The 27,721-nt window shown below is 39.3% G+C and overlaps 3 protein-coding genes across 4 annotated transcripts; 2 read left to right on the top strand and 1 right to left on the bottom strand.

Annotated features, from left to right (window-relative positions):
- Positions 1–109: 109 nt before the first annotated feature.
- Positions 110–6,745, top strand: LOC117265787 (complement C1r subcomponent-like). 2 transcript variants are annotated; one of them, XM_033640490.2, is made up of 11 exons: positions 110–282; positions 597–810; positions 3,034–3,211; positions 3,637–3,777; positions 4,575–4,780; positions 4,877–5,024; positions 5,172–5,306; positions 5,415–5,486; positions 5,576–5,781; positions 5,863–6,077; positions 6,286–6,745. In XM_033640490.2, exons 1-11 carry the CDS (start codon positions 110–112, stop codon positions 6,650–6,652), a joined length of 2,055 nt encoding a protein of 684 aa, XP_033496381.2. In that variant the 3' UTR covers positions 6,653–6,745. The 2 variants fall into 2 exon arrangements, with proteins under 2 accessions (XP_033496381.2, XP_078027777.1); XM_078171651.1 differs by lacking the exon at positions 3,637–3,777.
- A 147-nt stretch (positions 6,746–6,892) lies between these two features.
- Positions 6,893–20,629, top strand: tapbpl (TAP binding protein like). Its single transcript, XM_033640927.2, has 8 exons — positions 6,893–8,369; positions 9,407–9,619; positions 9,708–9,977; positions 10,091–10,291; positions 11,278–11,445; positions 11,528–11,631; positions 15,821–16,046; positions 16,166–20,629. The coding sequence occupies exons 1-8, from the start codon at positions 8,318–8,320 to the stop codon at positions 16,231–16,233; spliced, it is 1,302 nt and encodes a 433-aa protein (XP_033496818.1). The 5' UTR covers positions 6,893–8,317; the 3' UTR covers positions 16,234–20,629.
- Positions 18,958–25,963, bottom strand: LOC117266013 (synaptobrevin-like). Its single transcript, XM_033640928.2, has 5 exons — positions 25,116–25,963; positions 23,959–24,112; positions 23,446–23,604; positions 22,946–22,997; positions 18,958–20,972 (listed from the first exon to the last, which is right to left on the bottom strand). Coding segments are annotated over exons 1-5 (384 nt in total). The 5' UTR covers positions 25,118–25,963; the 3' UTR covers positions 18,958–20,955.
- Positions 25,964–27,721: the final 1,758 nt, after the last annotated feature.

Here is a 27,721-nt window from a genome sequence, read left to right as displayed (position 1 = left end):
TTTAGGGTCTTCACTGTACTTTGCACACAAACTCAGTTTTACTCGTCATTCTTCTAGTTTGGTTATTCAGAGTTATTGAGCCATTATTGATCCTGTTGTCCTCCACTTCATGCCTGCATTTATTTTTGCCAAGACAAACAAATCCTGGAGGTTAAATTCTATTGCAAAATATTTATACAGTCACATTAATGGTTCATCTGAGCATGAGACATTTCGCCTAAAGCTTCAGTCACACAGAGATAAACTAACTGCAGACATGAGACGGACCTACGGTGTTATATGGTAAGCTATGATAACAAATGTTTTCACCTTCATGTTGCAGGTTTTAGTGAATTTTTCTTTTCATGAATGTTTATCTTGAAAATACATTTCAGTATATACATACTGTAAGTGTTGAACTACACCACAGCACTGTCTGAGCTGCTTTTAAGGTTGATTAAATAATCAGTTTTTCAAAGTACAATATAGAAACCTATAGCAATACTATTTTCTTGCAAAAGTTAAAATGACTCTTACTGTGTTTGTTCTTTTTCTGTTTGTATCAACTTTGGACTGATACCTTTGTGCCAACGCTCTCTGTTTATGCACAAATACAGGTTTTTGTGTTTGTCAGTGACTGAGTGCTGGCAGCCGCCCGTCTCTGAGTCTGTAATACATGGGGAGGTCCAGTCCCCTCAGTATCCCCGGCCTTACCCTCCCAACCTGCTGAGGCAATGGGACCTCTGGGTTCCAGCAGGATACCAGATCCAGCTGTCAATAACACACCTGGATATTAAAGCTTCTTCAGGCTGTCCGCAAGACTCTCTGACGGTCAGAGCCTTATTATCATTATACAGTTTTAAAAACATCATATCAGTGTTTTTGCACTGTCCAGAACCCAAATTTAGTCTAATATTTATTACATCACCTTGACTTGAGTTAGAACCAGGGACTCCATCTTTTTTCATTTATCAACTACAAATCATTGCAGGGCAGTTCTTATTGTGTATTAGGCTGATCATTCTAATTGATAAACAGTAAATCTGATGGTAAAGAATGGCAAAAATTTCAATTCAAACTGGCTGGACTTCTTTTATGCAGTGAGGACTTGACTCAGACTTGTTGTTTGGCGCCTCAAAGCTGTAACAGACTCCACTCAATGTGTACAAAGCATTTTACATCCTGTCCTCATGCACAGTTTTTTACAGTTTCTGTTAAAGCGAGACTATGTAACTTCTGAAAGACGAATCAACAGATGTATCCTTTTCCATATATCAATTTTTTGACATTTATCTAGGGCTAGGTCGTGGTGGCAGCATGCTAAAGCAAGGTAGTCCAGAGGTCCCTCTCCCCAGCAGCATTTTCCAGCTCCTCCTTGGGCTGTTGCTGTTCCCAAGACAGATGAAATATATAATCTCTCCAGCATGTTTTGAATTGGCCTGGGATCCCCTCCCAGTTGGACATGCCCAGAAAAGCTCCAAAAGAAGGCGCCAAAGAGACATCCCGACCAGATGCCCGAACTACCGTAGTGGGCTCGTTTTGACATAAAGGAGCAGCAGCTCTACTACCATCTCCGTACAAATGTTAGAGCTCTTAACCCTATCTCTAATGGTGAGCATAGCCACCCTATGGAGGGAAACTAATTTTGGCCGCTTGCATCCACAATCTCATCAATTCGGTCACTCCCCACAGCTCATGACAATAGGTGTTGGTTGGAGATGGAGCAGTAAATCAAAGGTTTTAACTTCCTGTTACACCAATCAATCTGTTAATCTCATGTGACATTTTACACTCATTTGTGAACAAAACCCTAAGATAGTTGAACTCCTGTCATTGGGACAGCAACTCACTTCTGATCTGCAAGAAGCAATGCACAGTTTTCCAGCAGGGAACCATGACCTAGGAATATGAGGTGCTGACTCTCTTCCCGCCTGCCTCACACTCAACTACAAATTGTCCCAGTGCATGCTAGAGGTTATGGTTTGATGAAGCCAGCAGAACCAGACTGCATGTCTGCAAAGAGCAGAGGAACAATTCTGAAGTCCCCGACATGCTGCAAAGACTACAGGCAACACCTAACCAGCACGTACTTTCTGTGCCTGCACCAGAGGGAATGACTCTCCACAACAGCAGTAGTCTGTTTTCCTCATTCAAAAAGAGAATCCAGAAGACCGTCTTGACGTTAGTTAGCCAGTTAGCACATTAGCAACACTATCCAATTTTGAAAGAATAGAGCACTGGTTCCCAACTGGTCCAGATTTTCCTCAGCCGTTAGTTCAAGGTCCACACAGTTTAATATACTCAGCTTCATACTGTTGTTGATCTAATCTGCTGTCTCTTTAAAGTAGCTGCCTGTTATTCCCTCACTTTATAGAGGAAAATAGCACTTCAAAATAAAAGGTCGGTGCCAGAAATTCTTCAAAATAAAGTGTGTTTTTTACAAACTTGACATGTTCATAAGTCACTTGTGGTCCATTCAGAATGGACCCACGACCCACCAGTTGGGAACCACTGGAACAGAGCATATTATATGAAACATTTCTGCTCAAGAGCTCATTGACTACTGTAAAAAAAATACCTTACGGAACAAGTTTGTTTCGATCTCACTCCCTGTTGACTTTAGCTTTTTGTTTACTTTCCTCACTTTAGTTTCTCCTCTTGAGTGCTGAGCTGAACTGCAAATCAGAGTGATTTCATTCACCGACTGGCCTCACTGTCCAACATGCTAAATCCACCAAAAAATAAGCCTATAGGGAATGACAAGGGGCAATGGTGTGGGACACACAGTACTGACTAGGGTGGCAGACGCTCACCAACAGCCTGACATTGATCAATGGCAAACCGTCAGCTTGGTGTGTCAGGGCCTTAAGGTATACAGTATTTTGCTGTGCAAGGCGCATTACTGAGTCTCTTCACTGACTTTATGACTGTTGTGCTAATGTCACATTAGTTAAGTGTTTAAGCTGAAGTCTGAGCAACTTGACAGTATGTAAAGGAGCGCCTCGTCATGATCTGTGGTCTTACAATAAATGTTTTACTCTTTACACTTTGCAGGTTTTCCATAATGAAAAGGTCTTGGGAAAGTTTTGTGGCCAGGAAAATTCAGCTGATCACCCAGGTAAAGTGCCAATCCTTTCTCCAGGCAACACACTGACTCTCATATTCAAAACAAGTGCCTCCACTCCAGAGCTCCAACAGCACATCGGCTTCTCAGCTACCTACAAGGCAATAGGTAGGACTTTTCTGTTCACGTCTATCTTCCCTACAATACTAAATGTCCCCTAAACCTTTAAGAGAAATTGCACCATTAAACACAACCAACGTGGTGCATTTCCATTTTTTTTGGTCAGTATGATTCATGTCAATGAACATAACAGCATCCCTTTGAGCTGGATCATCAAAACCTTCAAAGAACCAACCAGTGATGTCACTATGGCTGCTGTCATGGTGTCCTAGGAGTTGTTCAATCATTAAGCAGCTCTGAGATTTGTCTCTATAGATGACATTATGACAATGTTAATCTTGTTAATCAGCTTAAGACAAGACTTTTTCTAATTCACAAATTAAAGCTAAGACAAACAACAATAGAAATATACATAAATAACTTAAATGAAACTTCACGTTAGGTTTTCCCTTTAATGACCTTCTCATTATCAGACATAGATGAATGTTCACAATCAGACCCTGGAGATGGATCAGGTCCACTCTGCTCTCAGATCTGCATCAACAGCCCTGGGTCTTACCACTGCTCCTGCTATGATGGTTACAAACTTAATTTAGACCAGCATACATGTCTGTGTGAGTATCCTATACAGTAAATGCATACTTAATGTGTGTCAACCTTTGAAGCTCAGCAGTTACAGCATATGAGGGATACATTTTCACCCAGCTTTGTATCATAACAATGTGGGTAGTAGCCATGTGTAAATGAACTATGGTAAACTTCCCTCCATCTTAGGAGCACACAGATCTCCCCGCACATATCCCAACTTAAATCGACTGGATAACATGTAACGCATTATGTGGCCGATTTTACCCATCTTGGCTACTTTTGCTCAAACCACAGATGGTATTTCCACATTTTCATATTGCCTGCCAACATGGACACAAAGCAGATCGAGACACCCACCCATGCCTCTCTGTCTCTCAAACTCAGATCAAACTGTTAAACTCGGCAGTGCTGATCAAGTATAAACCAAGATTCTGCATTCTGCTGCTGCATATTTTATGGCACCATTTAGCCATAATACGAGATTGTTTGTTATCAGCTAGTTGTCATTCTGTCAAACGGACAAGCCCACTTTACGTCACCCACCAGCAGGAGCATTTTCTTGTCCAGTGCAGCACAGTGCTTTCTGGCAGTTTTCTTCCTCTTGAGCAAAAGGCAAATGCCACAGTCCTTTCCCTCTGTTTCCTCTGGTCACATAGCACCAATTTCAAAAGTATTTGTGTCTTTTAATTGCTTAGAAAGACCGGTTTTATAAAAAACAGACCATCTCCCCAGCGGTGAAATACTTCTTCAATACTGCTGAGTCAATGAAAAAAAATTATTTTCAATTTGAGGGGAATTACTGAATCTCATCTTCTTCCTACAGTATCCTGTGATGGTTGTATATTTGATAAGCATGAGGGACACCTGGCCAGTCCAGCATACCCTCACCCCTCACCTCCTCTTCTGTCCTGCAAGTACATCATCTCTGTGGAGCCCAGCTTCACAATCACTCTCAACTTCACTGACAACTTCCACATAGATAGCGTGGACACTGAGCAAGGTCCCAGGTGTCTTCATCACTGGCTGCAGGTATTGGCAAATGGTTTCCTTAAAACAAAGGCAATAAAAAAGGCGACTCTGCCTCAGTTTACATCAGTTAACTTTCTACTACTCCTCCCCTCGTAGGTGACCACTCGAGGCAGAGAGCCCATGAAACTGTGTGGTGGAAAGAGTCCAGGTCTGATAGCTACAAACTCTAACACTGTCAGACTGGACTACCACACTGATGCTGAAGGCCTGAGTCATGGCTGGAGCCTGGACTACAGCACACATGGTGAGGGGTGAACAGAGAGAGACACGTGTTTTGTTAATGTAACTACATCTATGTGACTTGGGACCAAGGATACAAACTGATGATGGTGTGATGTTTTGTTCATTAACTGGCAAAATATTAACATGTCCTTGTTTTGTTCCTCTGCAGTAATTCATTGTGGAGAACCTGAACCTCTGCTGAATGGAGGGGTGACCTACCTGTCTGGCTATCAGAATCAGTACCATTCTGTTGTTCAGTATCACTGCAATGAACCATTTTACACTCTACCTGGGGGCAGAAATGGTGAGATAATTGCGTATATTATTCCAAAAATATTATCAAAAGTATTTGAATTTTTGATATATCTCAACTGAAAATAAATGCCATTATCTTCTCCCCTCTGGTTTTCAGTTACTTTCACCTGTGAATCAGATGGAAAGTGGAGGTCAAACCACAAAGATGTCACTCTAACATGTATACCTGGTACTGAAACCTAGTCCAAGAGGCTTGGATTAAAACATGCATGTGCTGTATGTGTCCATGTGAACTCAACTAATGTCTGTCTCATCCAGTCTGCGGTCAGCCAACAAAACTCATCTCTACTTATCAGAGGATCATTGGAGGCAGTGAAGCTCCAGAAAACACCATCCCCTGGCAAGTGATGTTGAGTGTAGATGGAGGAAGAGCAGCAGGCATGGTGATTGCAGACCGCTGGATTATGACTGCAGCTCATTCCCTAACACGTGGCGGAAATCCAGTATCAAATGAGTATGTCAGGGTAAGTGGTCTATTTTAAGTGTTATCTACATGTCCATTGCCTCCATGTTTTTTAATTGACATTTATGTTATTGATTTGCAGATTTACATGGGACTTACTGATGTTAAAGCCCTGTTGCGCTCTCCTGTGTATGCTGATTCAATCCACATTCACCCTGAATACTACAACCCCAACGGCTTAGACTACAACAATGACATTGCCTTGATCAAAATGCCCCACCCAATCACATTCAACTCATCCATTATGCCAATATGTTTGCCAGCAGAGGGTGCCACATACATGACTGGAGAGATGGGGTAAAGAAACAGCTGCTGGGTTTCATTTCATAATGCTATATAATATAATCTGTTTTAGGCCTATATTGCTTTTAATTAATACAATCCCAAAATGCCAGTCAGTTCTTTTTTCCCACTTGTGCAAACATATAAATCATCAAGACAGGACACTCTGATTTGTTTTCTTATCTTGAGCTCATCGTAACTGTCTCTTTTCCATTTTTTTCAGACTGGTGTCAGGCTTTGGCATTAAAGGAACTAATAACCAACGGTTTTTATCAAGGAAGCTGAGATTCGTGCAACTGCCTGTGGTGGGTCAAGAGACATGCAGCAAATCAATCGCTTTGTTGAAGTGGACAAGGGACCATGTACCAAATGTGACCAGTAACATGCTCTGTGCTGGAGTCCCCGAGGGTGGGCAGGATGCCTGCGTGGGGGACGGTGGAGGCCCCTTCGCCCTGAGAGATAATGGATGGTTCTGGGCCGCTGGGATTGTCAGCTGGGGGGTTGACTGTGGGAAGCAGGGAACATATGGATTCTACACCAGAGTAGCAAACTACCTAGGCTGGATCAACAAGACCATACAGGAGAAATGAATCAGACATATTTCATCACCACATTAATAAAAATTGTTGTGCTGAACAAAACGAGACAAATACTGCCAAATAAAAACAAATGAGGAAGAATAACTTGGCTCATATAGTCCCTCCTTATCCAATTACAATAAAGTGATGAAGGTCAGGTACAGCACCTGAACAGTCAGATGAGTAGGGTGATTAAACTGAAAATTCTGTTTTGAAGACATTTTCCCCTTTGAATTAGAAAGAAAAATTTAAAGCAGCAGAAAACATGTAAGTTAATCTCTGAACAGCCAAATGTCACAGGCAGTAGTCTACCACTTGTATCAAAGGTCATCTATAGTCACACAATTCATTCATGGAGCAGAACAAGGTGTAAACATGACATTGACAAATTATCATCTTACCAAATCATGGCAAACTATAGCAAACGGCTTATTTACATATCCAGCAGACATGGAGCAATATTATCATTCATTAGGAGCCATGTTTGTGTCCACATGATCAATGTAAATCCAATATTTCCTTCTAACTCCACCAAATCCTGATGTAAATATCTGGCTCTTGAACCTGTTTGGGAGTGGACCAAAACAGTATGGATGTGGACTGTTAAAGCAAAACAATTGAGACACTAACATGTTTTGTAGAGCTGAAGGGGAACTGCAGAGTTCTGTGATACTTGTGTTTCTGTGGATTCATAACTACAACTGACCACACACGATTTCACTAAACCCAGGCCTTAAGTAGTTTCTGTGGGCCCCCTGTCCCTCTTCTCTTGATCCATGTCTCTCTCAAGCACTTTTTGAGTTCACACAGTTTGCTTTCTGTCCTTCTCTTTTCTTTTTTGGAACCCCGGGAAAGACATGACAGGGTACACTGGTGCTCCAGGAAAATAAGCACTTACTCACTCAGATCTAGATGCAATCAGAGATAAATCCTGGGTGGAGTTAATTGTTTTGTGCTTTCGAGGGGTGAGAGAGGCCTCAGAGAGCTCCCACTGTTTTTCAGCCAAATTCAGCCAATTTTAATTTAGTTAAAGCACTAATTGCTTATAAATAATTAATAAAAATAAATTAAAAAATGCAAACAAAATCAAACTTTTCATTCCAGGCTTTTCAAGGGCCTCACTCCCATTGAGCCCTGGATAAGCAGTCCCACTTTTGCCCCTACTACGACTCCCCTGCATACATATAGCCTATTATATTCCAAATTATATACAGATGCAAATGTATGTCTCCTTTTTGTAGCTGAATCACATTAAAAATCAAAAACAATCTTACCCAGGGATCTCAGTCAAACACAGACCCATGACCCGCTCTCTGCTGCTCTCTCATTGGACGATCCTGTCTGTCTTTACTTTCACTTTCTCTGCTCCACTGCTGCGTTCTGCGCATGCCCCACAGAGCAACACGAAGCGACAGGTCCTGTACTACCTCAAGACTTTACGACTACATTAGGTTATGTTTATCGCTATACAGCTACTTTACATTATGGATGAGATGAAGGAAAGGCTGTAAAGCTCCGAGTGCAGTGACACAGTCAGCTGTTGTTAGCGCTGAAATCAAAAGTGAAAGTATAGTCGTGCTTTTGGTTTCTCGGCAGTTTTTTTTACTTTATCTTGTTGTATTAGAGTTCAGCTGTGTTACAACAGTTTTAATTGATAAAAACACGGTACCGGACTCCATGATGATGATTGCAGTAATTTTATTTGGAGCCTTCCTGACGTGCGCTCATGGTAAGAGCATTAATCTTGACATATTGGTGCAGCAATAAATGAGGGACATAAATGTCAAAGTCAGTTGATTGTCAAGCTCAGTAATAATCTTTTTAGACTCGGACTATTCGTCTCACAGTGTCTGATAGAAGTTATTTTGGTAATCATTATATGAGTCACATTAAATACATGTAAGTGTGAAGGTGTGTGAACTTCTGGGAAGTTTCCTGGAAAGAACCATGTGATTGACTGTAAATATTTGTAAAGTGGGACTTTCACTTTTTGTACTTCTAATAAATTACATGAAATTAACTGCTGTTGTGGTCTAACTCAGAATATCAGATATCAATATCCATGGGTGTAGGTCTGTCAACATTTGGGGGTCCTCTGCCAGAAAATTTTGAGCACCAAACACTTTATTTCCTGCATTCTGGTCAATTTTTATGCACCAATTTCTGTTTTTTCCACATCATTTAATGGTGCAAATGTTTTTAATTTCGTCAAAATAGAAGTCCTCTGCTACTTTCATGTTTTTACTTGGGGGGCATAAATGCACATGTTTGAAATATTGAGGGGGGCGTGTCCCCTGTGCCCTCCTGAAACCTACACCTGTGTCCATATCATCAGTGCTGGTGCACAGCAGGTCAGCTAAACATGCAAAGATGTGAAAGTTGGGGAAAGGCAAGTTAACAGTTCAACATATAGGCTATGAAGAAAAAATATTTCAGTGGTAAATGAATAAATAAAATCAATGATGAATGGACATAATACTTGATTTAAATGGAGCTGTTTCTTAAAGAAATTTCATCTGGAAATCAACCATTACTCTTAGAATCAACATAGCTGGAAAAAAATGTAATAAATAAAAGTAGATCCATAAAATAAAGCCATACAATTATTTCTGTTTAATAGTCTTCTGGTATTTATTTACCTGATTATGTTAAAGAGTTAACCTCCATGTTACTGTGTAAAGTTAAAACATGTCACTTGTTATTTACAGATATGTTAAGATTTTCAAGAAGACTTGGTTTCTTTTTAATCTGCCCCTTGTTTCTCAGGTGACGGAGTCACAGATGTGGTACTTTCCTGCACCCTGGTGGAAGAGGGAGTGGGGCTGGGTGGAATGGGAGGTGGATCGCTTTTCAAACGGACTCCAGCCACTCTTGTCTTAAAAGACGTCTCAGTCCCTCCAGATGAATCACTTGAAACACTCACGCCGTTTGTCCCACCTTCAATCCCTGACCCAGATGCTATCCTGTTGGAAGCCAAAGGTTTTTAATGACTTCTCTACATATAAAGTTAGTGTTATGTTGCACAACCTTGTGTTGAACTTCTCGTTCTCTCATCTCTCTGTGGCAGTGTCTTCACCTGAGATCCCAAATGTACATGTGTTGCTCCATGCGGACTGCAACGATCAGGAGGTGATGTGTGAAATAAGCCGTTACACCCCTCGTGGATCCCAGGAAAGTTCAGATCCAGCTTATTTCATGGTGTCTCTAAATGTGGAGGGAGTTGAGTTCAGCACTGCGTTGATTCTGCAGACTCTGCCGGTGGAGAAGGACCTATCGACCATCATACAAAGCAAACTGGGTCTGCCTCTTAGCCAGTCAGGAACTCTTCTGACTGAGGGTGAGATCCAGAGTTTAATATCACATTTCATCTTTTCATTGAATCACTTCCATCAATAATATAATTCTCTCACTACTTTCTCTCTGCTGTTGCCTTTGCGTTCTGTCCTTCAGTGATATTCCTGGTGTTTTCCCACATTAAATCTGTGACTGCCGCCCTGAGAGGTGATGCTCTCCTCAACTGTGGCTTCAAGCAGCAGGACGTACCCTTAGCGCAGGAAGTGGGCGTTGAGTGGCGACTGCAGCACAGGGGAAAAGGGTGGAAAGTGCTTGACATGAAGACAAGCCTGGATGATGTAGAAGGGAGCACAGTGGGTAAGTGCTGTGTGTGAACAGGTATGCTTGACCTCCTCTGGTTTATGCAGCTTCTTTAGGAGGATTTAAACTCCGACTGCGACTTCTTGTGGCTCTGAGAGTGACAGCACTGATAGTGTTGATAAAAGTGCATTAGTGACTTAAGTGGCTTTGATGTTCATGAAAAAATAAATGAAAATAACCTGTAAATGCTAATTTTTAGTGAGGCTTTGGGGATGATGTTGGCAAATTTCACAATCACAAAATGAGTTTTGCTAAGTGGCTGTTTTGACATTGAACAGACATAAATCTCTTCACATATTTGGGGCGTGCAAACATGTTAGCCATTGGTATAAAACCAAGTTAATGCATCAGAAAAAAAATAAAAAGTGTGGTTTTAAACTTGTCTCATAAATTATCATGGTAGTACATCATGAAATTAGCTGTCAAACCACAAGACCTATTACACAGATGAGGTAACTAAGACGCAGAAATTTAATTGCAAAAAGACATATAACATGAGTACTAGGGCTGGCACGCTATCAGATTTTTTACTATACCACAATTGTGGCCAATTATTTTATCCCAATATCTATAGAAATTTTGAAAAATAATAATAATAATAATAATGCTATCAGTCAAATTCAACTTTTTTATTGTGTTTTATCTTGATTTTTTGTTTTGTTTTGGGGAGGTCGAGTGAGATTCTGTAACCATAACTGTACAAAGTCATATAAAAAGAACACTTCACAAATTATATTATAAACATTTAATATGTAGGATTGTTCTGTAAGACTTCAAACTTTAAGCTTTTAACAGCCACAGCTAAAAGCCAGAAAAAACTGCACTAAACATACAAAATAGAGAAGACAAGAATAGTACAGAATCGAAATATGTCCGAGAAATTTCTTTGTTTGTAAATACATTCAAAAGCTCTAGAACAAGTAATAAATTGGACCTTGAGTTAATATTGTTTTGTGAATTCCTGTTTGACTTTCTGTCCTCAGTGCATGCAGAAAGGAGGGGATCAAGCATGGAGGTGGCCCAGGTTGTTGGTGAGGGTAACGCCTCTGTGACGCTGAACAAGCTTAGAGTGATGGATGAGGGGACCTACATCTGTACTGTCAGTATCGGTCTTTTCCATGCCCAGCAGGTCATTCAACTCCACGTTATTCGTAAGTTTCACCCAAATCTCTCAATTCAGAAAAAAATCCACTGAATGTCTTTAAATTCTTCCTCTGTTTCTCTTTGTTTCAGAACCACCTCATGTTTCACTCTCAGAGGAGAAGTTGGTTTTGCAGACCAATTCACCCCAGATGTTGAGCTGCCACTGCACTAAATACTATCCACTGGATGCTCAGGTCTGTAGCTAGTATGTTCTTAGATGGGGCTGTTAACCAGTACGTGTTCTGTTTTCTCTCTTTCCTGCCAGTGAACAGCCTGGCAAGATATAAAATCTCAGGAAATTTGAGTTATTAATCTACTGATAACACCACAAAGCAAGAAGTTAAGTAACTGAGGGCAATGAGGAATATAAATTACCATAGGGAGAAGTCTGGAGAGTGCAGAAAGAGGAGGCTTATCTTAATGGTCCAATTAAGGCAAGGAAGCACACAGCTGCATCCAAACATGTCCGAGGTGTTGATAAACAAGATTCAATCAGCCTCAATCACCAACCGTTCACAGGAAGAAAATTTCCTGTTAAAACCCACTTACACAGTTTTCAGGAAGAATCTGATGGAATGCTATGCTATGACATTTTTAATTTAACATTAACATTGTAATGTAACATTGTAATGGTACACTATACTTTGACTTTTTAAATAACATTTTTAAGACATACAATACGGTCACCTTTTATTTTGACATTTTAATGGCATCAGAATCAGTAGTCATAGTATAGTATGTCAAAAACTGTGATTAAAAAAAGTCATAGTATAGCATGTCAAAAAATGTGATAAAAAAAGTCATAGTATAGTATGTCATAATTGACGCGATTTAAAAAAAGTCATAGTACAGTATATCAAAAATGTGATTAAAAAAGTCACAGTAAAGTATGTCATAAAAATATAATTAAAAAGTCAAAGTATAGTATGTAAAAAATTTGATTAAAAAGTCATAGTTTAGTATGTCATTATTCATGTGATTAAAAAAAGTCATAGTATCGTACATCAAAAAATGTGATAAGAAAAAGTCATAGTATAGTATGTGAAAAAATGTAATAAAAAAGTTACAGTATAGCATGTGAAAAAATGTGATTAAAAAAAGTCATAGTTTAGTATGTCATAATTCATGTAGTATCCCAAAAAAATGTGATTAAAAAAGGTCATAGTATAACATGTCAAAAAATGTGATTAAAAAAAAGTCATAACAAAGTATGTCATAATTAATGTGATTAAAAAAAGTCATAGTGTAGCATGTCAAAAATGTGATTAAAAAAGGTCACTGTATAGTATGTCAAAAAATGTGATTAAAAAAGTCATAGTATTGTATGTCAAAAAATGTGATTAAAAAAAGTCATAGTATAGTATGTCAAAAAATTGAATAAAAAATCATAGTATACTATGTCAAAAAATTTGATTATAGAAAGCCATAGTGTAGTATGTCAGAAAATGTGATTAAAAAAAGTCTTAGTATAGTATGTCGTCACAAATCATGAAAAAAAGTCGTAGTATAGCATGTCGTCACAAATCATGAAAAAAAAGTCATAGTATAGCATGTCGACCAAAATCATGACAAAAGTCGTAGTATAGCATGTCGTCACAAATCATGAAAAAAAAGTCATAGTACAGCATGTCGTCCAAAATCATGACAAAAGTCATAATATAGTATGTCGTCACAAATCATGAAAAAAAGTCATAGCATAGCATGTCGTCCCAAATCATGAAAAAAAGTCGTAGTATAGCATGTCGTCACAAATCATGAAAAAAAGTCATAGTATATAGCATGTCGTCCAAAATCATGAAAAAGTCGTAGTATAGCATGTCGTCCAAAATCATGAAAAAAGTCATAGTATAGCATGTCGTCCCAAATCATGAAAAAAGTCATAGTATAGCATGTCGACCCAAATCATGAAAAAAAGTCATAGTATATAGCATGTCGTCCCAAATCATGAAAAAAAGTCGTAGTATAGCATGTCGTCCCAAATCATGAAAAAAAGTCATAGTATATAGCATGTCGTCCAAAATCATGAAAAAAGTCATAGTATAGCATGTTGTCCCAAATCATGAAAAAAGTCATAGTATAGCATGTCGTCCCAAATCATGAAAAAAGTCATAGTATAGCATGTCGTCCCAAATCATGAAAAAAAGTCATAGTATAGCATGTCGACCAAAATCATGAAAAAAGTCATATATAGCATGTCGTCCAAAATCATGAAAAAAAGTCATCATATAGTATGTCGTCCAAAATCATGAAAAAAAGTCATAGTATAGCATGTCGTCCCAAATCATGAAAAAAACTCACAGAATAGCATGTTGTCACAAATCATGAAAAGAAGTCATAGTATAGCATGTTGTCCCAAATCATGAAAAAAAGTCATAGTATAGCATGTCGTCCCAAATCATGAAAAAAAAGTCATAGTATAGCATGTCGACCAAAATCATGACAAAAGTCGTAGTATAGCATGTCGTCACAAATCATGAAAAAAAAGTCATAGTACAGCATGTCGTCCAAAATCATGACAAAAGTCATAATATAGTATGTCGTCACAAATCATGAAAAAAAGTCATAGTATAGCATGTCGTCCCAAATCATGAAAAAAAGTCGTAGTATAGCATGTCGTCACAAATCATGAAAAAAAGTCATAGTATATAGCATGTCGTCCAAAATCATGAAAAAGTCGTAGTATAGCATGTCGTCCAAAATCATGAAAAAAGTCATAGTATAGCATGTCGTCCCAAATCATGAAAAAAGTCATAGTATAGCATGTCGACCCAAATCATGAAAAAAAGTCATAGTATATAGCATGTCGTCCCAAATCATGAAAAAAAGTCGTAGTATAGCATGTCGTCCCAAATCATGAAAAAAAGTCATAGTATATAGCATGTCGTCCAAAATCATGAAAAAAGTCATAGTATAGCATGTTGTCCCAAATCATGAAAAAAGTCATAGTATAGCATGTCGTCCCAAATCATGAAAAAAGTCATAGTATAGCATGTCGTCCCAAATCATGAAAAAAAGTCATAGTATAGCATGTCGACCAAAATCATGAAAAAAAGTCATAGTATAGCATGTCGTCCAAAATCATGAAAAAAGTCATATATAGCATGTCGTCCAAAATCATGAAAAAAAGTCATCGTATAGTATGTCGTCCAAAATCATGAAAAAAAGTCATAGTATAGCATGTCGTCCCAAATCATGAAAAAAACTCACAGAATAGCATGTTGTCACAAATCATGAAAAGAAGTCATAGTATAGCATGTTGTCCCAAATCATGAAAAAAAGTCATAGTATAGCATGTCGTCCCAAATCATGAAAAAAAGTCATAGTATAGTATGTCGTAATTAACGTGACTTAAAAGAGTCATAGCATAGTATGTCAAAAAATGTGATAAAAAAGTCATAGTATAGTATGTCATAAAACTTTGATCAAAAAAGTCATAGTATAGTATGTTATAAAACTGATCAAAAAAGTCATAGTATAGTATGTTATAAAACTGATCAAAAAAGTCATAGTATAGTATGTTATAAAAATGTGATAAAAAAGTCATAGTATAGTATGTTATAAAACTGATCAAAAAAGTCATAGTATAGTATGTTATAAAAATGTGATAAAAAAGTCATAGTCCATCCATCCATCTTCTAACTACTTCATCCTCTTGAGGGTCGCGGGGGGGCTGGAGCCTATCCCAGCTGACATTGGGCGAGAGGCAGGGTTCACCCTAGACAGGTCGCCAGACTATTGCAGGGCTGACACATTCACACCTACGGACAATTTAGAGTTATCAATTAACCTAATCCCCAATCTGCATGTCTTTGGACTGTGGGAGGAAGCCGGAGTGCCCGGAGAGAACCCACGCTGACACGGGGAGAACATGCAAATGCCGCACAGAAGGGCTCCCACACCCGGGATCGAACTGGGAACCCTCTTGCTGTGAGGCGACAGTGCTAACCACCACACCACCGTGCCGCCCCAAAAGTCATTGTATAGTATGTAAAAAAAAATGATTAAAAAAGTCATCGTGTAGTATGTCAAAAAAGTATTAAAAAAAAAAGTCATCGTGTAGTATGTCAAAAAAGTATTAAAAAAAAAAAAGTCATAGTATAGTATGTCAAAAAAGTCATAAAAAGTCATGGTATAGGATGTCAAAAAATTATAAAAAAAAGTCATAGTATAGTATGTCAAAAAATTATTAAAAAAAAAAAAGTCAGTATAGTATGTCAAAAAAAGTCATAAAAAAAGTCATAGTATGTCATAATAAATGTTATTAAAAAAGTCAAAGTTCAGTTTGTCAAAAAATTTGATAAAAACGTCATAGTATAGTATGTCAAAAAATGTGATAAAACGTCATTCACAGGTTATAATTCTCTTTTTTCTTGTGCCTTTCAGATGGAGTGGTTATCCCTCTCTCCTACAGACACAGAGCCTACAGTGCTTCCAGATCAGGGCTCTCTGTCTAGCCACCGACAGCATGGTGATGGGACTTATTCCCTGTCGTCTCACCTCACTCTACCCACCAGTGTCTCCCCTGGAACTAAACTCACCTGCAGGGTGTCCCACCCAGCCCTGGAGGCTCCTCTCTCTGTCAGCCTGGTGGTAGAAAGTCCACAACCAGGTATTAATGTGTGGCTGCTGATGTGATGCTGTTTAACTCTGGATTTTTAAAAGAGTAGTTTGACATTTTTACACGCTGCGTTAAATCCTGAGCTGTTCTCTGTGTGTTTCACTCTACAGGTTCCTATTGGTGGGTTCTGGGTTTCCTGATCGTCACTGTGCTTTTCTTCTACCAGCTCATGAGATAAGTTAGTCTGTACATGTTCTCATAGATACTCCTCCACACCTGGAACTGAGCCCTGAGAGATTTCCTGTGTCATTAGTGAGTCTTTAAGTTATTAATGATTTCATTAGAAGCCATCACTGGTTCACTCTTCCAGGCTTCTAGTGAACCAAAAGAATGCAATTTTGAGGAAAAACTGTATTTCAGTATCTTACTGTACTTGCTTTATACATTTGCTGTTGAGGTTTTTTTTGGTGGTGGCTACTTATGTTAAATGCATTAAGCCGCTGGAAGTTGCATTTCTGTAACCTGTAACATATTAAATCTTAAATCCCATCCTGTACTTTACTTTACAGTGGATAATTTATGTCACACATAAAATACCCACTGCGGTTTCATTATTTCTTTCACACTGACTTACTGACCTCTGTTTTGCCTGTCTAGTGCTTGTTTTCAAAGTAAGCAGGAATGTCCACTTGGACTGAACGACTCAACGCCATAACTCGTGAATTTATGTGCTAAGTGTGACAAAATTTCACACAAATGTCTAATAGGATGAAATGATGAAGTAATGACAGTTTATATCCAAAAGTTCAACTTCGCTGTGACATCATAACTTTCTGCACAAAAACTTTTCTTGCCATCACTCAACACTGTAACTCAGAAACAGATGGGGGAGACATTTGGTCAGATACTAGACTAGTGACACTAGTCTTTCATGTCCACCTTGAAACTGTGCTGATTGTATAGATCCTCTGTGCTGTCAGGTTGGAGTTGTGTGTAAAGCATCCACGTTTTGCCCAAAAATACCCTTAATACCTTCTCCTGAATTCCTTTAATGTCTCTGCTACATATATTATATGAGTCTGGACTGACATGGATATATAAGCATTAGCCTGATTGACTGGCAGAGGCTCACAACTGTGAGACGATAATTCTAGTTTACTTAAGAGGGTCAATTGAATTGTGCATGTGTAGGCAGTAGGCACTTTAAGATACTTTTCCAGTTTACCTGTCTGCACAAATTCTTTTATTGTAAATACTAAATCAGTGGCACTATGTTTTTTTTTAATTAGTTATACAGGGACTTAATTTTTTTTTTAATGCATTGTCTAAAGGAGCAAGGGAAGATCTTCAAGGAGGCGCATTCAAGCGTCTCCAGCTCGGACTGACTGGAAGTCCTGAGATTCTGAATTCGATGCTTGTCGAGGCTCAGTGAATTTTAAAATCTGCTGTCCAGAGGAGAGAGTGAAAGGCTCCATGAAACACAGTGGGAGTGTGAGGTGGAATTGCTCAGGCTGTTAAAGAGCTGCTTGGAGATCCTAAGGTTGAAGGTTTGATCCTTATCCAGGGCAGGTGAATGTTAATGTTGCTGTAGAAAATTCTAGACGTAGGATCAGTAGGAGTCAGTAGCCTTAACCACTGAGTTATCCTACTACTACGCATGTCCAGCTGTGTATGTGTGTATCTAAGATAGATATAGAGATGGATAGATATTTTACGACATACTACAGTGCCTATTTTTTGCCTATTATTATAATATACTGCCACATTTTTTAAACACCCAATGCTACGATTTTTTGTTCAACATACTACACTATGACTTTTTCTGTCGACATAATATACTGTTCCTTTCTCTTCATTTTTTTTCAACATACTGTCTTTTTTTCAATGTACAATACTGTTTTTCTCCAACATACTATACTTTGACTTCTTTTTGACATACTATTAGATATAATAGACTTCTTTTTCCACAAACAATACTATGATTTAATGTTTTTGTGGCAAACTATTTTATGAGTTTTTTCCAACATACTGTACTGTGACCGTTTTTAAACAAACTATGTTGGGTTTCACTGCACTCAAATGATTTGTTCATCTGTACAGCCATAAACTAGACATCATTTAAGCGTCCTAAAATGGCTGTTGTTGTCTCCATAGTTCATCAGAACAAAGAAAAGCCATGTGCACTCAACTGTATTATATTGAACAATATTATGAGGGTATTTTTTGCCACGACATTCTATGACATGACTATTTTTCAACATGCTTATATAGTATAGTGTGTCATTAATAAAAGTCATAGTATAGTGTGTCATAAATAAAAGTCATTGTAAAGTGTTTCATGAATAACAAACATCGTAGAGCGATCCCAAAGTTTCCAAAGATGCCAAATGCGTCAGGCTGAATGTGTGTATAACATTTTTGTAAAATTGCTAATCATATTAAGCACACGACTAGAATATTTCCATTTGATGGAGTGGTGCAGACATACAAAAACTGAGTCTCTGGTTTTTATATTCGCCTCATTGTAAACATAATTGCAACAAACTTTTACAGAGCATGGAAGAGGATGATTAGAGGAGAAGGAAGGAAATCTGCATGTTAAGGGGTTGTAGTTGCACTGTTTTCATTTGCTACTGTTTTTTTTAATATAGCTTGTAGTTTGTTTTTATGGCTATTTGCTGCTTGTTTTGTGTGTTTTATTGATATTGTTACTCCTTGTAATTTTTCCCAATGAAGGATTTTGTAACTCTGCAACATTGTTTGAGGTATTTGACATGATCAATATCAGTGCATATCTTGTAATACATCAGGAAATTGAATGAAGCTCTGTTGTGGACAAACAATCTGCATTGATAAGAAAGCTGGCATTACTTGAAGCAGATTAGATTGCAGAAAAACATCTTCTAACAAGGTCCAAATTGTCTCAATATGTCGGGAGAATAAAACAAAGGTCAGCACTCAGTTTTGTTGATGATTTCTTTATTGGCATCAGCAAAAGTGGTAAGCATGCATTTGTTTTTCGCAAATCCAGCTGCATCATCTTACTGCATTTTCAGGTTGTAAATCACAAAACATGTACTCTTGTATCTCTTGTGGTAATTACCTCATAATACTGTCGCACAATATCATCAGGTAATTATAACTAACTGCTACAATTATGCATCTTAATTTTATCAACTCTCAAAATAAGTCCCAAGAGAGGAAAATTAGATTTTCTTTATATCCAACAACCCCCCCAAAAAACCTTAAAGAATTTATAAACACATTTTTAGGGGCATTATCCGACACATGTGCACTATTCTATCCATACAATACTACATATTTTTAAACAGGTCACTATAGTAGCATTTGTTTGCAGTCTCTGAATAGTAGTATTTTTTTTTATCTCAAAAGCAAGTGAAATTAATCAAATTTGGCAAACTTTTGAGCATCGCTGCATTGCATAAGCAGTAATTATCAGATCATAAAGACATTATACACAGGTCCTTTAAACCACTAACAAAAGAAAATGTACAATCGGCAGTTAGATTCAGAAATGGCAGATACACAGATCACACAAAAAGGCAAAACTATGGACACGGTTTGCCATGCAAGTTAGAAAGAAACACCTCATTTTGCATTTACTGCAGGTGAGTCTGTTTTTATGTGAGTGAGGGGAGGGTTGGAGGGGTGGGGGCAGGTGGCTCTGGGTTTCTAAATCATGTCCTTTCTCCCATTTTCCTGCTTTTTAAATATCAGATCAACTTAAACAACAGTCAAACAAACGCTTTGTCTGCACAACTTCCAAAACAAGTTGGCATTTGTACCTGTTTTTTTTTTTATTTAGTGTTTTTAAATGTGACGTTACACATTCATCTGTCTATGGCTGTGACTCTGTCCACATCAGAGTTATGAGACCTTCCTCTGGGTCAGTTCATGTGTACAGTAGATTGTCTGTTAGTGGCTGCTTGCCTTGCTGTGCATATTATTCTGCCACTAAGCACAACACTACCACTATGACTCCACCTGTGGTACAAAAACCAGGTAAAATGAAGCATAGTTATATTCTATTAATAATTGCTTATCAGTCCAGAATTTGAAGTTAGTGTGGTTTATATAGGGAAACAATGCGAGCTACTTTTCCCTGAATCACTTCTTCCTTTCCTTATGCTCTCACACAGTCTCCCTTTCCCTTTTTGAATTTCTTCCTCTCATTGTCGGTTCTGAACGTTGCAGAAAGTTAGGGCGGGAAAGGAAACGAAAAAGTTACTCATAAAAGCCTGTCAGCTAAACTCGGAAAAAAGCTACTGGCTACAATGCTTTGGTTCACAAATACACACACGTACTACAGAAATGTTTCTAATATTAATCTAACCTTGTGACCTTGTGTTAGTAAGTAGCAATGACGGTAGCAGTTGTGAGAGGAGTGTGTTAGTTAGGCATGTCAGTATCAACTTACAAATGTAGGACTCTCAAAAAAGGTAATATGAACAAGCTTTGGCATATCTGGGGTAGAAAGGACTGCAAACTCTTGTTCAATCTCCCTGCACACATTCACATCCTGCATATTGTACATCTCTCCCCTCGTTGCTTCGTTCAGAGGCCTAAGCCCCGTGTGTTCCCATGTCACAAGAATATTCTCCCTCCCTCCCTCCTTCCCTTCCTTTCTCCCTCTTTCACTCCGCCTGCTGCGTCCTTCAATAATACATGAGGTGCAGAGACAGGAGGATGTGAGTGAGAATTTAAACAGTGGAAGAAAGCAACAAGAAGGGAGGGAGAGCAGGGACAAAGAGAGCGGAGACACCTATAAACACTACTGTCATGTATAAGTGCAAGATGGTTTGATTGATGGAAGACTGTGTGAAGAGAGGAAGGAGAGGACGGATAAAAGGGGAGGAGTGGCGCTTGGGTATCTTTTTTTTTTTCTCTTCCCTCTCATATCATTCTCAAGTCCGTATCAATCTGTACTGATGGGCTGAGCTCAGTGGAAGAAGTACACTGCGAATGAAGGAGAGGGGGAGAAGAAGTCATTAGTCTAATGGATCTGACATCACTTAAAACAAAACAAGGAGAGGGCAGTCAGCTGAGCTCTTCTTTTATATAGTGTTTACAAGTTTGTTTCTAATAAAAAGATGGTTAAATGAGTATTATAACTGGTATTTATCGTAAAAACAAGACATAAATAATGGTCAATCAAAGCAGAAGTATGCAGGCTAGACATGGGCATATATCGGTGCTGTCAACATGGGTGGATTATGACACAGTGGGGCCCTGGGCCTGTACACATAAAAGCCCCCACCCCCCCTCAGGACAGGTACAATACGCTATTGTTCTCCCCACAGACTTGAAGGACCCATATTGGATATAGTGCTTAGCACATCTAAAGTCCTATGGATAAACTTTGGGGATAGAAACACTAATTCAAAATGTAACATGATGGTGTCTTTCATGTGACATCTCCAAGGTAAATGTTTAGGCTATCCCTCCATTTTTTCTCTATTATTGACATGATAACTAAGCCCTTTGACAAAAGATGCAAAGTTAATAACAGCACCTTCACGCACAGGCTCTGGCTTGGGGGCCCACTGAGCCCTTGGGGCCCTGGGCCTGGTAGGCCAGTGCGGTAAAACACCCATGGCTGTTACTCTGTCTTATGGCTGGTCGATACAGGGATAATCAAATATCACCATATGTTTTAACCAAATATCTTAATGCTGACATTGTGACTATTTTGTAGGGTTGACTATTGGTGCTTACACAAAATATTTACACAGTGAGATTTTTTTTGGATAAATAATCATCCATGATGTGGATATAATGACTTAGTGGGTAAAGGCAAACACTAGAACAGCGAGAAGAGTCTGGTGAGTTCAGAAGCTTACATCACTGTAGTATACTGCACCCTTTAAAGGTCCAATGTGCAGGATTTAGTGGCATCTAGTGGTAAGGTTGCAGAACTGAAACTGCTAATGTTTGCCAAGCATGTAGGAGAACAACCATGGCTGGTGCTAAAACATGAATGGCGCTATCTAGAGTCAATGTTTGATTTGTCCGTTCTGGCTCACTGTAGAAACAACATGGTGGACTCTCTGGAAGAGGACCCTCTCTGTATGTATATATAAACACCTCATTCGAAGGTAATGAAAACACAACGATTCCTATTTTTTGGTGATTGTAAACTAATCAAAACATAGTTATAAATATAATATTCCATTTCTGCCGATAGGTACCAATAAATCCTTCATGCTGGACCTTTAAAACCAGGAAAGACAACACTTAAGACATTATAATATCTAAAATCTAAGATGATACCTACTCTCACATCATGATATCAATCATGAAATATCACCCTGCTCTACTCTAATTTCCTGTAAAAGTAACAGCACTACTATCTCAGCTATTGTACAGTGACAGAATAACACCATGCGAGCAGTTCCCATGAAAAGAGGATCCTTGAGAACCAATGTAAGTTTACAGAACGGCCAAAACAGAAAATAAATAAATAAATAAAAAAACCATACTCTGTCCTGACTTTGTTAATCAAATGTAATCTTTAATATTAAATGTCATTAACACATGGATGACTTTATCATTACCGAATACTTCTAAGTATTTGGGGCCAAGAGGGCATACTGTAAGTGCACTTACTAAATAATGTCAGTGTTGAGTCTTTTGGTTTTTGATGAATAACTCTGGATTGATTCAGAATTCACAATTACTCCATTGGCAGTAGAAAGAGCTCATCAGGAGCTTTATATCTGATATGAATACATAAACCTAATTTTTCTCCAATAACAACATTTGTGCCAATCCCAGTATCTGTTCCTCTGCTGTCAAGAGAAATACACTAAATGATCACATACTTTTTTTCTAATACTTTTATCTGTGCACAAAAGCCTATATATCACCTTATCTGACTGTCAACCAATAGATTAATCAGTATGTTTTATGAGTATCAAGAGGCTACTTACAGAATATTATTCCAACCACAATGACTCCAATGATTCCCATCATGATCATCATCTGAAAGAAGAAAACAATAACATTCACTATAATGTGACCTTTTTTTATACACACCGTAACTATGTGTGCAGTTCAAACACATCAAAACAATAAAACATTTAATACACTCGAGTGTTTCTGAGTCTGTTGTAAAAACTCTACAATAAGAGACTTCTTTCCCCCAAAGCATCTGCTCAGTCTTCCACATCAGCTCATTAACAGATTAGTGTGTGGAGAGCGGGATCCCCAGAACAGACTGTGTGTCCGCCTCAGTGCACCTCAGCATGTTTGATGCTTTCAAAGAAAAAAGCTGATCTCATTCACACTTCATTTTAATTCTATTCTAGATCTATATACATCTTAATGCACCACATACAAATAGGGATGTTGTTATTTCAGACTCAGGTTACATTGTGAGTTTCTTTTAGTAACAACAATCTGTTTAATGGAGCCGCACTAATGTGCCCACCTTGCAGTTCTTCCACCAGTACTTGTTCTTTAGCTTAGCTGCGCAGCTTTCAAACTGGGAGGCTCCGGCTTGGAGAGCGTCCGCTCTGTCATCCAGCTCTGAAAGCTTCTGGTCCCTTTCCAAAACCTTGTCCACATTCACCCGCATGATATCCACCACCTAGCCCACAGCGGCGAGGATGAGACAGCATTTGGCAGCAGTGGGGAGGAGAGACAAAGATGATGACAAGCATGATTAAAGCAAAGGAAGCTATATATCCTACATAAGAGTTTATAAGTAGTCCAAATCCATTGGCCTATTATATATTAAGAAGACCAAGACTTTCTAGAGAACATAAGAGAAACAGCAGATCATTTTAGATGCCTGTCTCTACAATATAAGTGCTGTGCATATACAGTAAGTCCAGACATTTAATTAGTAAGCCACTGATGAGGTTCCCTGCATTACTGCATCATACTGACGCATTGCACGTAACATCAAGCTGGAATCGTAATCTGGCGTGGTCCAGCTCACCTCCTCGACTTGGGCCTGTGTCTGCTGTAGCCTGCGGTTGCTGGTGGTGTTGGGTGGGGCGGGAGGTCCGCCGCCTGGAGCTCCATCTGCACCAGGGGCTCCTGGAGCACCGGGGGCTCCACCTGGGGGGGCAGCAGCAGCATCTGGGGCAGACCTGAGAAGAAGCACGAGGAGGAGGAAGAGGAATTGAAGTTGGAGTAAAAGAGGCCATTTGGTGATGTGATAACTGATGCATGTTTATGGCCCGGGGGGAGAACTAAAGGCTTAAAACAGAGATTAAAAAAAAGGCACAAATGCAGCTTATTTGCAGGTTCGAGAGGAGGGAAAAGCTGCCACATAGCAAAAGGAGAGAACTGCATATTGTGCAGGGGGAAGAGGCGATGTAGGGTGAATAATGCAGAAAATATGATGTGAAGGGTTGAGGATTTAAGAGATGCAGTGGGGTGAAAAAAAAATATATAGGCCACAGATGGGAAGCCAGAAACAGAAAGTCCTGGCTGAATAATGAGCGAGAGAAGAGGAGAAGTTCTTATGATGGATTACAGAGAGTTGGGTAGGACGGAGAAGGAAAAGGTAAAGCTGGAGAGTGGCTTGCGGAAAAGGGGAAAGGGTTAATCCAGCAGGGGGGAGAGGAGGTACAGGAGGTTTTAAACAGAGCAAACAAGCTCCTCAGGGGAGCAGCCACTGACTCAACATGAGGGACAGTTTGATATAAATCACAACCACTGCAGGACAAGAAATGAATTCAGCAGATGAAGAAGAAGAACGTCTTCACCTCATGAGGCATCAATCATTTGACATGCATGTTCCCAAACACAGAGCAGGTGATGACCTCAAACCCTTGGACCTAAAATACCCTGTCTAACAAATTATTACTATTAAATCCATGGTGTCAGATTATACATAAAACTGGCTTTATATCTAAGGCTTTACAGTGGCAGCAGTCAACCCCTGAATACATAATTTAGTATTGGTGTGACGGAAAATTTTCCTTGCGTCAGCAGAATCCATCAAGCTGAAAGAAATCAGTTCAGTTTCCGACCCCACCGTGCAAAACATGCAGTAATGTATATATAATTATCAAGAGCAGCTAAAGAGGTGTTTCTAATATTGCTGTAGTGAAAAGAGCGCAGCAGAAAAGCCGCATTAATACTCACATCTTCTATGCAGCTGTTTGAACTGACTCACGGGCAGCGGAGGAGGAGGAGGGGTGACGGGCTGTGAGGTGGAGAGGGAGGGTCTGAAGTACAACACGAGAAGAAGAAGAAAAAAAGCAGCAAGATCACAGGAAAAAACACAAGAGGAGAATTTATAGGCACTGGTCCAAACGAAAGTCCAAATTTTCAATTAGCAAAGTGATGAAAGTGCCGCGCGCACAGTAAACACAGGCGGAGGGTCTTTGCGCAGTGGAGCCGATCTTCTTCTAGCGATGCATTTATACTGCAAGTCGTCAGCAAAAGTACCGCAATATACCGAGACACGTAAACGGGCCGGGCGATAATTCACCGTGTGGCAGGAAGTGAAGGAGGACGACGCGAGCTCAAGAGAAAAGTACTTGCAAATGATAATCCATTGAGGAGAAATCCTCGGGTGTTTATATTCCTGCAGGGCTGCACGCAGCTCCTCCGAGTGATGCTGAGTCCTGGCAGAGCTGCTCCTGGATGCGGAGACGCAGCGCTGATTGGCTGGTTGTTGAGTTGCCTCTTCTATAAGCTACTGGCAAATGCGTGCAATTTCTAAATTAACGGGGAGGGAGGAAAAAAAAGTCCAGTCATGAGAAATCTGTTGTCTGTCTTTGATTTCTGTCGCCCCCCACCTCTCTCGGGCTTTCTGTCTGCGCGGACGGATGTGCGTCTTGTGGGAAGTAAAGTGCTGTGGCACTGTAGGCTACTGCAATAATGCGTCTCTCCTCCTGCCTTCTCCACTTGGACTCGTAACGACAGTGCGGTACCCCCTCCCCTCCCTCCTCTCTCTCCCTTCACACTTTGCAGTACTGCAGCTCTCTTTGTCGGATAGGGCGGCGGGACGACACTGCGGTACAGGGGATGCCTACAGAGTCCAGGGGCGGCTCTACACTTTTCTGACTGGGGTGGCCCATGTTGGACACCCACTTATGCAGGGGAGGCTTGAAGTAGCATTTAAACAGCATTAATTCACCATTTATGTCTCAACTGCTCATGTATTACAGTTTCTTATATTCCTGTGTTTGCATATTTTATTTTAAAGATAATGCAACCTAATCACAACACAACAAAGTGGCACCATGTAAATAAATTATTATTATTTTTTATGTTTTTATTATTTATATTATTGTTTAACTATATTCATGTTTTATGAATCATGTTTGTTCATACTGTGTTCTTGCTGTTTGTCCCCATCAGTTGTCTTATACTGTCCTGATATCCCCCTGAGACCTAAACTTCTGTGTGGTGTGCATTTTGTAATTTTCCCTAGCTATGTGGGATCAATAGGACCCAATAAGTATAAAAAAACTCAACACTATCAACAATAATAAGGACTCAATGTCCTCAAACAATATTATTATAAATGTATGTACGTATGTTGTTACTGCTGCTAAAATTTGTCAGATGTGGTAAATGGACCTCTACTTGTATAGTGCCTTTCCACTCATCTGACCACTCAAAGCGTTTTTTTTTTTAAGTACGAGTCACATTCACCCATTCACTCACACATTGATAGCCGAGGTTGCCATACAAGGTGCCACCTGCTACTCAGTTTTTAACACACTCACAGACCAATGGAACAGCCATCGGGAGCAATTTGGGGGTCAGTATCTTGCTCAAGGATATGTCGACATGCAGCCTGGAGGAGCTGGGGATCGAACCATTGTTCTTCCCATTAGTGGATGACCCGCTCTACCTCTGAGCCACAGATTTGTTGCAGTATCAAACTATAAACATTATTAATCATAAATTAACATTTTTCAACGGTAAAGTGTGGTCAGGTTTTGTCCACCTTTATGATGGGATCACCTGCAGACTGACTTGGCAGAGATGGCTGCCGTCAAAAAAAAAAAAAAAAAAAAAAGAGATGGCTGTCATCTTGTTTTTACAGGGCTTGGTGTATTGTGCTCTTCCTAACACTAGATGGCACAAAGTGTCCACAAACGAGGACAGCAGGTCTAAGTTAAGTAGAAGGGAAGTATAAGGTCAATTAAACCCAAAATGTGATGTGGGCACAGGGTCTCAGGAGGATATGTAATCTGTTGGCATTAAAATGTCTAAAACTGACTAGACCAATGTTATATGTTTTGTTCACACCAGGGAAAATTTACTGAGCATCAAGCTCCTCACAGCAATGCACTGACTTCATATTCAGTGGGCTAGAAGGATACAAATATATGATAACAACTGCAATAAAGTGATGAATAAAAGTACATAAAATAAATAAGTAGTAGCAATGTCTCAAGACTTATACATTGCTGTTAAACAAACATATCATCTAGCACACACTTGAAATGATCTAATGACACAGACATTTCTAATTTAAATACCTCTTGTAACTTGCTCCATTTATTTGGTGCTAAACAACTAAAAGCTAATTTACCAAGCTCAGTGCTAATCTGGGAAGTTTCAAGGGATAAAAATTCCTGTGAGCGTGTGATGAGATGGATTTGATTTTTAAAGGAGAAGTGAGATAGAAGAGTAGCTTTCCTACCAATGCCTTGTACACAAAATGGAGACAATGTTTTTGTCCTCAAACAGTGAGAGAAGACCACCTCACATTCTGATACAGGTCACAG

This window comes from Epinephelus lanceolatus, chromosome 10 (assembly GCF_041903045.1).
Source record: "Epinephelus lanceolatus isolate andai-2023 chromosome 10, ASM4190304v1, whole genome shotgun sequence".
In the NCBI taxonomy this organism is placed as follows: domain Eukaryota; kingdom Metazoa; phylum Chordata; class Actinopteri; order Perciformes; family Serranidae; genus Epinephelus; species Epinephelus lanceolatus.
Note: the sequence above shows the minus strand (reverse complement) of the source record. Positions and strands in the feature narration are given on the sequence as shown.